General features: G+C 38.2%; 1 protein-coding gene across 1 annotated transcript in view; it reads right to left on the reverse strand.

The window, feature by feature from the left end:
* LOC106534641 (AP-3 complex subunit beta-1) overlaps positions 1-11,150 on the reverse strand; it is a gene marked incomplete at its 5' end in the record, with an annotated part of 66,459 nt that overhangs the window by 16,574 nt on the left and 38,735 nt on the right. Inside the window, 1 exon segment of the mRNA XM_014031341.1 lies at positions 4,990-5,218. Coding sequence (XP_013886795.1) covers positions 4,990-5,218 — 229 coding nt within the window.

The following is an 11,150-nucleotide window of genomic DNA, read 5'->3' on the forward strand; positions in this document are numbered from 1 at the left end:
AGACGAGGCTACGCAACGCATGATTACATCAGACGAGGCTACGCAACGTGTGATTACATCAGACGAAGCTACGCAACGCGTGATTATGTCAGACGTCAGCGACAAGCTTTGCGGTATTAAACAGGAAGTGAAACTTGCTAACTAGCAGAGGCTAAATATCTCGGGACAATGGAGCAATTTTTTTGTGAATGCCTTGCTATTGGGCAAGTTGTAATTATTCTATCTATTCAGCTAGTACAGGCTATGTTTAACGCTGCCAGGAGACGTAGGGAAATAAATGCAATGTTTTTTCGCGAGTTTATGATAACATCCGGGACGAGGCAGGAAAGCGGAAACAGCTGAACGTCACGAGGTAAATATGCGCTACATCAGAATTTATTCTGACAACGTGTTTCCATCTCCTGTTTTGCACATTAACTACTTTGCAAATCATCCAAAAACCACCTCAAGCGAGCGTAAAAACTTTTTAGCGAATTGAGGATTTTTTTTTTTGAATTTTGCTGTTTCCATCTGACTTTTTTTTCGCATTTTTAATGCAACACTTCTAAATGCGCATCAAGAAGCCTTGATGGAAACACGGTTAGTGACATCGTTTTCAAAACGTTGCCTTTTGGCTATCCACACAATAATAATAATAATAATAATAATAATAATAATAATAATAATGCAATGACAATGTTTCAAGATTTTTTCCTTCAAGAGCTCGTTTTCAAAAAATACAGTTTGTGGGCTCCTAAAATGCTGTTTGTATGTAGATGCAACACCGACACAATAAAACAAGTTTTGGATATTCACAAAATGTTTCTTTGTGGACAATAATTTGCACTTCTGTGAGAAGAAGTCTGGCAGGGCCCTCATGTCAAGAAGGAGTGGGCGAAGCTACTCTGAGAAAAAAACGTGATTTTTGTCATGCAACGTCAATGAGAGCAAAATTTTCTTTGGATTGAGTGTACAGGCCCTTAAATCCAACATCCCAGTATGCAAACACAAATATGGTACATTAAAAGGCAGCAGTAAAAATAATATATTTTGTGGTGAAAGAGCAATATTACTTAGTAAAAGCAAACTCTGTTAAGTACCATCTTTCACCTACCACACATAAAACGGCCCTACTTGGTCTGTATTCATCCCCCGTAACTCATCCAAACTAAATCCAGCCGCCTGCTCGCAGTAACCAGGCTCAATCGATCCAAATTACCCACTGTTTGCCTGCATGAGTTCCTTCAATGCCCAATCAATCCCCTGCAATCGACAGTTTTAACATGCTTCATCGCACATTTTCTGTCCGAGTGTGTTTGCGCACACATGCAGGACACACTTTGACTGGTTTCACAGTGAGAGCAGCGTAGGCACACAGTGTGAAGAAATATGCTGATAGTGTTTGTATGTTTGTCCTGATCGATATTAATGAACAGGGATTAGACAAAGTAAGATTGGCTGTTTTCAAGTTAGGGGGATGGACGGGCCAATTTGCTGAACTGATAGTAAACAGGATTAGATTTTTTTCGATAACCTGATGATTATTTAATATCTGTTTGGGAAAACAGCATTATATGGGAGAAATCTCAAAAAGACACTTTGAAAGACCAGGAGTGAAATTAATTACATGAAAAAAAAAGTACTTATCTAAATAAAAATTTGGAACAATTAATAGTTTGAGAAAGGTCATTTTAAATGTACACAAAGGTTTAATGAATAGAAAATAAGATGTTTATTTTTCCCCCCCCCCACTTACATTTGTATTTTCTATGATCAAAAATCCAGTGCTTTGGAAAGGTTTTTGACCCCTTACAGATTTCTTCTGTTTTTGCTTTTTGTCGTCACACTATCAGATCTGTAAACACATTTTAATGGCAGGCAAATATAAGAAAAAACAAAATGTAGTTTTCTAAGTATGATTTCATTTATTAGGGGAAAAGAGCTACTCCAACAATCTGACCCTATGTCAAAAAGTAACTGTTGTTTTTTCTGATTTAACGGACTAACTTTGATTAACCACAGTTTGAGTTCAGGAGGATGCCTCTGAGTTCAGTTTCACCAGCCAAACCCTAGTCTAATTACTGAGACCAGCTGCAGTGTTTCAGCTAGCAAACTTTGATTGTGTTTTTCTTAGCAAATTTATCAAATTCCCTCCCTTTTTCTTGTATGCACAGTTTTCAAAACTGGATTGAAGGCTATATACGTTGTTTTCAAAACTGAAATAAGAAATAAAATAAAAAATATATAAACTAGAAGCTCTCAGAGAGTGCAAACCTCCACCAAGACCAATTTACCCCATCCTGTAAGAGTTAATGCACAAACGCAGAGATGGAAACACATTTTCTGAATAAGTTCTGACGTAGCGAACATTTAAGCAGCAGTATGAACAGGATTTCTTCTGGTGGAGTCCAATGTGAAAAAAACAAAGTCAGACTGGTCACCTGACGTTATTGATGGTCAAACTGGTGTGGGATTAAGCTCCTAAGTTTCCATCTGTCACATTTCACCATGTAAAACGTCTGTTTTATCTCCTTGTATGAGTTTGTAATGGTTTGACTCTCTTTATAAAGTGCTTCCTGGCTCCCCCCGTCTCCAAACTTTGAGGCCGGCAGCTCTCTGTTTACAAGCCTAGTAGAGACAAACTGTTTTCATTGGTTGTTTCGGAAATGTGGTGTGTTTGAGGAAATGGGAAAAATAGGTTTCATGGTGCAGTCACGCACTTCCTGGTCACAAAACRTTCTGTAAATATGCATATTATGGTAAAAATTATTCATCATTAAGTGTGGTTTTAACATTACTTTTATAAAGTTTGAAGTCCGTGCTGTCCAATCCAGCTCACTGTTTTTTACAGAAGCCCTGTGAAAGCATCACAGCTTTGCCGATCTCAGAGTGTTAAAGAATAAAAAAATTCCTGTATCCACATCATGATCCGGAACATCACCAAAATTTAAAGGTGTGTTCCTTGGCCCAGTACCCACATGTGGTAAAAATCTCATGATAATCTGTTCACAAGTTTTTGAGTAACGTTGTCCAGAGACAGAACGACAGACAGACAGACAGACGCGACCGAAAACATTACCTCGCCCTTGGCGGAGGTAAAAATTCAACTCTAAGTAAAGTTAATAGTTTTCTTTGGAAAAACTGTGACTAGCACAGAAGTCCAGTAAGTACAGAACAAAGAGGCAGTTGCTTCCAATCACATTCCTTCAGGTTACAGGGTCAACCAAAGTGGGCAGTGATGTCCCCCAGCAGAATATTAAGCCCCTTCTCCATGGGTGTGTCTGTATGCGGTTCTCCTTGGTTTAGCCTCGACCAAATGTGTCTACATTTCTGGTTCCTACTGCCCTTTTAGAACCAGCTCTGAGGTGGTTCCAATTGGGTAAAAGTGAGTATTGCATGCCTACGATTTTGACGTGGAGAGAGGTGCAGGAGACGGACCAATATAGCTTGAGCTGAATGGAGCGATCTGAAATAGATATCCAAGGAGGTTTTGGACAAACTGGCCTCCCACAATTATACGCACACTTAAAAAAATTACAAATCAAAACAAAAAGAGAAGCAAATGTTATTCTCAAATATTTCTGTGGGGGCACAGTCATCCAGGGCATGGAAAATTAAAAGAACAAAGATGTAGCAACTGTCCTTTTGTTCTGTAGCTGAAGGTGTGTGGCATTAAATTGCATGGCTCAAGGTTAGTGCCATTATTATATTGATTGACCTGCTTGTATCTGTTTTAGTACCACATACTGAAAAGACCTGGAAAAAGATTTGATTTGGGTAGTGAGTCTGAATAATAGCAGCCAGGAACCCACTTGGATATCTTTAAAAATCTTTATTCTCATCTGACTCCAATCAGCTCCATACAGCAGTACCCAGCGCAGCAGTCAGGCCTCAGCGTAAGGCCTTGGGGCATATCTGAAAACCCAAACAAAGCAGCCCAGTAGAGACTCTCCGCACAACTCAAAACTTCTCAAAACTTCTTCCACACATACAGTATAATGATGAATTGACCTTATGACGTATTTCTCTTCCTGGTTACATCCCTGGAGATGTTACCTTTTAGGTCAGACGTTAACATAACCAACTTTGTTTATACAACAGCCAGAACACATTGATAAGACACGCACACTCTCATTCTCTGTTTTGGCTGCAATGATCAGAAAGTGTAAAAATACAATACTGGATCTAACTTTCAATTAATCATTTACAAAATTTTCTTCCGTAGCATTTAAAAATAGCCTATAGGCAATTGTTGGTTTAGTGGGTTGGTGAGCATATATTTAAAATTAATATTGCATATCTAAAAGCTGACACAAATATATAATCCAACTATTTATTGGCACAATTGACCAAACCATTGAAAACATGGATGAAATAAGAAATATGAAACATAAGGTGTATAAAATCATGTAGTGTTTATATAAATGTAGTATAGTCCTGATCTTCATTAAAAAATGTTCTTGAACAGTTATCTTCTGAGGTGGTAAATTCTTAGAAAAGTTTAACAATCACAACAACATATGTTTATATTTACATTTCTTTATACTTCTGTTTACTGAGGCCATCAGCGGTTGAAAAGTTCTCAAGAAGAAAAATAAAAAGGCGTTGATTCTTTTTAATACATCATGTTACATGGAAAAAACAAACAAGAATAAATTGTGTTTAGGCAAACGTAACTCAAATATTGAGGAATTAAAAATATTGTGTGATGACGTATTAATTGATGCATTACGTCATTAAGCCCTGCTGGCAGCGAATCTGTCCCGTATTTTGAAGGGAGTTGGCAACCCTAGAATAGTGCTTCCCTCAAAGTTATTAAACCATCATGATCTCATACTAATTTGAATATTTCCTGATTCCTGCTTATTTTTTTAATGCGTGTGCCAGCTTACTCAAGACTTTTTAAAAATAATATACTGTATAAAGTAAACAAATGTGAAAATTTTAGGGTAATTACCAGTTTTTTCGGTGGCTGACAGACAGTGATGTTATTAGATATGAGGAACTCACCAATCGTGTTAAAGCAGTGGATGCTGAGGCTGGCTGGGCTTCGGTCTCCTACGTGGATCTCTTCCAAGCTGTGGTCCAAGGTGTTGGTCAGTATGAGCTGCACTGCAACCATTTGAGGCTGGTATAAACACGGCTGCCTGGGGAAATGGTACTTGGCTGACAGTCCTTTTCCTGTCATGTGATGAAGCAGCTCGTGGGTTTTCTCAGGGCCAAAAGATGAAGTGGTAATCTAAAAAAAAACCACATGAAATGCAAGGATAAGCCAGGATAATTTTGTGGATGTATGTTAGTATTTGTAATATTGATTTCCTGCCTGTTTGTATTTTTCTCTGTAAATTTTTTAGGTTGTCACACTTCAGCATAATTGCAGCTATTTCTGTCATTCAGGCATAAAATTTGTTTTGAATATATTTATAATTTGTGTTTTCTTAACTTTTATATGGAAAATATTTAACTTTATTCACATTTTTCCTTTTTAAAATGCACTGAGATCTCTCCAGATGCTTCAAAATCTTCTGGTCTTTAAAATCTTTCAACATACTTAAATTGTTCCCCTTTATGAATCCTTTATGTAAAATGTTTTTGTCTTTCTGTTAGTGGTGCAACAATACATGAATCTGTATCGAATCATTCAATAGTGCTCTATGTTCGATAAGCACTTGTATCGAACAATTCGGGTTTTTATAATTTGTTTTATCAACTTGTCTTCTGAAGATGCCAGTTGAAGGCTCAGAGGATCTACGTTTACTCCATGTAGTAGCTACAGCTCACACCTGTTGTCGTTTCAGCAACATTTTATTTAAAAACTACTTTTGAGGTTAAACAGATGTTCATAATTAACTTCAATAAAGTACAAGGGCATAGAAATTTCTTCTTTTTTTTGTATCAAAAAATATTGAACCATGACACTAAAGTAGCGAACCAGGAATTTTCTTAATCGTTGCACCCCTACTTTCTATGTCTCCTTTGTTGTGTGTCCTTATGCATCTTTTTTAGTCTCATTGTGCATGCTTTTGTGTCTTTCAGAAATGTAAATCTTTCTAGTTATGAGTGTGGCTTAGTGTAGTAGCTTTGAGGAAACCATCAAAAAAGGTGTTTTAATTAATCATCACAGTAATGTTTTTTTCCAGCAGCTTTGGTGAAAAGAAAGAGCACATACAGAACTTGCCTTTAGCTTTTTACATCAACACATCCTGAGACTTATGCATAATGTATTGAAAATGCATTGACACAAAAGCCAAGATAACAAACAGAATCTCCAGTCTGCACATCTTCTTACAATTGAATTAATCCAATGAGCAGCCAGAATATACCACTTGCTTGTGAAGTGGAAGCCACCCCAATACTCCCTTCATTAAACTCCGCAGGGTGTAGAGGAGTGCTTTTACAAAATGTCTTCAATCAGCTGAGTTAGATGGAAATGGGCTGGATGTTCAGGCAAAGCAGGCAAAATGAAAACAAGCTCTAATGAATAGAAACACAAGTGGATGCATGGGCCAAACCTGCTACTCGCTTGCTGTTTAATGGAGCTTTTACCTTTTCAGAGGCAGGAAATTGCATTACCTTTGAGAGATGCTGAAAAGAACGAAGGCAGCGTTCTACTTTTTATCTTAAAAATTATCATCTTGTTATGTAGATGAACACTGTTCATGCTTGGTGGTGTTGAGATTTTCTCTTAATTCTGGCAACTGTTTGCTCTCATTAGGAAAAGACTCCACCTACACAAGGTGACACGATAAACCAAATGCAATCTGTTCTCAAATGTGGAAATTATCACATATAGTGCAAAAACATCAGACATTGCTCTGTTGTATTTATGCAACACAAAAAACAACCTCATAAAGTCAACTTCAAGCCTTTCTTTAGACTTAATCAAAATTATCCACGTTTTTCTCCACAGACAAATAATTAACAACTGAAAGCTTTGAATGTAACATTAGTAGGAATGAAGTTGATTTAAAACAAAGCCTAAACAAGAAAAAAATTGAAATAGTCACAAGAACTTAAAAAAATAGTGAATGAAATATGGATATTTAGTTAATAAAAAATATCAATGGTATAGAAAACTGATAATAGGGGAACGTAGCTGTCCCAGTAGAATGGTTGCTACTGGTCGGGTCAGCGGTTCCTGGGGGGCTTGGAATCTGATCTGTCTGGTGCCGCTTTCCATTGAAGACATGGAAGATTTGTATATATTTGGGTTTATGATAGCTGGACTTCTGCTGATCAGCGAAGGCGGATTTCTGATTTATCAGAAAATGAATGCGATCCTGGCAGCAGTCCAGGCCTGTGAAAAGCTGTCAGACACAATGGATGGAATCTGCTGTTCTGAGTGAGCACAGACTCGGATGCAGGGGGAGATTAGTCGCAAACTTGATGTGATCCTGACGAGAATCGCAGCTCAGCAGCGTGCCTCTGGAGTGTAGGATTACACCTGGGTGAAGCTTCAGACGGTGAGAGACTAGGAAGACCAGTAATTTGGAATTTTTTTTGCCATTTTCAGAGATGCAGTAAGACTGAAAGCAGCAAGAAAATTCAAGGCCGCTTGTCCCAAAACAATTGTGCTTATCTTTTCGGATCCCAGCTGCTGGCCTCGGTTGGCACCTTTATCTAAACTTCCCAGAAGGATACGTCAACAAGGGCTTGATTCCCTTCCCTCTCCCCCATATCACCCGTGTGGGACCAGTCTGAAGGCGTGAGGGGGAAGGGGAAACTCTGAACTATATTGAACTGAGCATGAGACGATAAGATCTGGTCTCGGGACTCTGGCTGGTCTAGGATCGGTTCCAGCTCGGAGAATTAACCTAAAACGTCACCGGCTCCACTGAATCCTGACCCGATCTCATGTGTTTGACCCCAATCCCCAGCTGTCTGCTCTGTAGTGAGTGGTTTTTTTTGTGTGTGCATGTGATGTGTTTATGAGTAAACATAGGATCAGAGCAACTTTTTTTAACTCATCTCTCCTATTGTGTTTTTCCAAGCTAAAAAAAGGTAGTGCGACCCTGTTGCACAAGACCCGTTCATCCGTTCCCCCATGTTTGCTTTGTGTGTCTTTCTCTTGAACGGGTGTTCTTAACTGCAATTTCATTCTATATTGCATCCCTGATGTTATGTTTGAATGACAATAAAGCTGATTCTGATTTAGGATTAACCACCATTGCACAATTAGTACTGTATTTGTGACTTGTCTTAGATAATGCAGGACTACAAAGTTTACAAAAGCTTAAAAGGTGGTTTTGAAAGGACTACTGAAATACAGTATAGACAACACTACAATCCAATCCCCCTTGGAAAGAAGTCCCAGCTGGGGCCGGACTATCCAAACACCTCTAACGGAGGTCATAAAAACATTTGCCGCTGTGCCGTAACACTGCAGTGCCCTCACATGCGCCCGTCACGCTACCGGCAGGCTGCAAATTTATCGGGGCACTTTAGAATGTGTCAGAGCAGTCTGTGTCAATAAAGCATGCCGTAATGTTTGCCACCCCATCACAACAGAGATTTACCTCTCTGACAGAGACATCCAGCTTCAAGGTCCTGTCTGTTGCCTCGTCCTAAGCAGATGACATGGACAGGACAGGCCTTCACACTGCTTATTATCACCAATTTGACACAGTAGACAGTTAAAGGCTGACACAAGTGCCCACACAAGCACCTTCGCCCTTTCTGCTGTTGTCCTATGTTACGCACAGCAATCCCATAACACCTCAAGTGTAAATAAAGGAAGAAGAGCAATGTAACCTTGACTCCTTTGTCAGTCTGCCTTGTTTGTATTTTGGGGGGGTTTGGTTCAGTCTCCACCCTGGACAGGAAGGAGGGAGGTGACAATAAGGGTGGAAGTTGATTGAGAGGCTCTATTATGCATCAACTTAAAGGAAGCTCCTGTGATGGATGGCACAGACACAAGTCACCTTCAGAGCCCGGACGCAACGTTCCCAGCATCCTCTCTGGCAAATGACCTGAAAATCTCGCTGACATATTCAAAAGGGGCTAACAGGAGCTGGGCAGCCATGTGCTGTGTGCACAAGAAGGCCAATTTAAAGAAAGAGGTGTGAAGTGCACCGAGATGAATGAGCATATATAGAAAATCCATTTCTGTTTTTCAGAAATTGTCTGCCTCTTATAATAGTAACAGAATTCCACAATTATCCACAAGAGTTAGAAGAATTAAGGTAAGGGACACATGTTTGACTTTAGGACCTAATTGTTCCTTTCACTCAGATGATGACAATTATTGAGGAGTGTCACAAAGACCTTGACTGCAAATTAAATTAAATAAATGCTACAACAGCTACCTAAAACTAACTTAATTTGACAAGGACCCTCTAGGACACGTATATTTGCAGAGGCAAGTTCATTTCTGTCAATTTTTCCTGTAAATTCAATATTCTAAAATGATAAATTTGAAATAAAAACATTAGCAGTAATAATGGACAGATATTCAAAGGCAGTAGTGTCCTTCATCCAGTTTTAAAAGTATTAAGCTGAACACACTTTTTATATAAGAATATGTAAACTTAGGCTGTAACAAAAAGGTTATTTCTAGTATACAGATGACCATACAGAAATGATTGGACCCCCAATATTTTAATACAAAGGCAAATCACTATTGTTTACTGTGACAGAAAAGTGAATCTTAGTTACTTGTAAAGAAAACCTTACAGTATTTATCAATGGAAGAAACATTGATTCACAGGGTTTTCAAAAGCGTTATTTCTCCTCTTTCAGCACTACCCAGTCAATTCCTAACTAAGCTTCTAATTTAACTGCTAAATTAAAAAAATGCATTTGTGACAGAAATGTAAGAACTTGCCTATAGAACATAACCTATAGTAATAACAAAATTACACTTTGTCGCTGTTGCTGATGAAAAGTTTTAAATAAAGTTTATCATATTTACAAAAATATATAGCTTAGCATAAAAGAAACCAGGTTTAAGTGGAACAGTAGCACAGCTATTTAGTTATGAAAGCACAGATGAGGTCGTGTTTACAGAGTGAGACCAAGTAGTGGTGAGACAGGTTTACAGCAAGTCTTAAATGGCAACAAAAACGCAACTGTCAACATGATTAAACATCTGTTATCTTAGAAAAAGATCAATTCAAGTAAAAAAGGAAGAAAACAAGCTATTAAAAAAGCCAGAAGGTACCAAAACTCATTGTTACAACCCCACTTCTAAATAAGTTGGAATGCAGTGTAAAATGAAAATAAGGCAAATATTTGCTAATAATTTATTGACAATGAAGCATCACAAACACTAAATGTTAAATAAAAATATATGTACAATTTAAAATATATATATAGCGTGAAGGAACAGTTAGCCTAGAAAATTTCCTTATTTCAAGAAATCTTACAAAGTGCAATTTTCTTATTCCATTGGCAGATTGTTTCATCTCATTTGAGTCTGAATCTTCTCACATTTTGCAAATGAAGTGAAATAATCTGCCACTGGAAAAGGACTATTGCACTTCTTAAAATAAGAAAAAAATTCCAGGCTAACTTCATTAATAATCTAACACACTCTGCTCTTGGTTAACATACCAGGAAAAAAAAAACGTTTTGGTTGGATATCAGATTGAAAAACATGGTTAGATGGACAATTTTACTGCTTGGTTTCATAGTAAAAGAGTGTGGGTGCTGAACTGACCTGCCTGGTTTTCAGGTCTCTCACCAGATGAAAACATTTGACACATGAAACAAAAAAAAAGGTTAAAAAGAACCAGAACTGATGAACATCTAGAATCTTACATCAGACAAGAATATGTCAACATTCCCCTCAAAAAGCTCCCAAAATGGTTTCCTCTGTTCCTTCACAGTGGTAAACCTGGCCGTTCCAGCTTTTTGTTACATGTCGTTATGGCCTGGCTCTGGGGTCATAAGAAATAAAGGGAAGCAATGCATAGGAAAACTTAAAATTAAATTTATTTAACAAAAATCATGTCTGTCTGGAGAAAAAAGAGCAACAAAAGGAGAAGGCTCTCCCTGAGAGCCAGCAACTGCTCCTCAACTGGATCTCAAGCTCTTCTAGACACTGGCCAGCTGCCTCCAGTTGCAATCAGCACCAATCAGGAACTCTGAAACACACAGGTGTCAGAGGCTACGTTCACACTGCAGGCAAATCCGACCCAAATCCGATTTTTTTGACCCATCTGACTCATATC

This window comes from Austrofundulus limnaeus, unplaced genomic scaffold (genome assembly GCF_001266775.1).
Source record: "Austrofundulus limnaeus strain Quisiro unplaced genomic scaffold, Austrofundulus_limnaeus-1.0 Scaffold1229, whole genome shotgun sequence".
Taxonomy (NCBI): domain Eukaryota; kingdom Metazoa; phylum Chordata; class Actinopteri; order Cyprinodontiformes; family Rivulidae; genus Austrofundulus; species Austrofundulus limnaeus.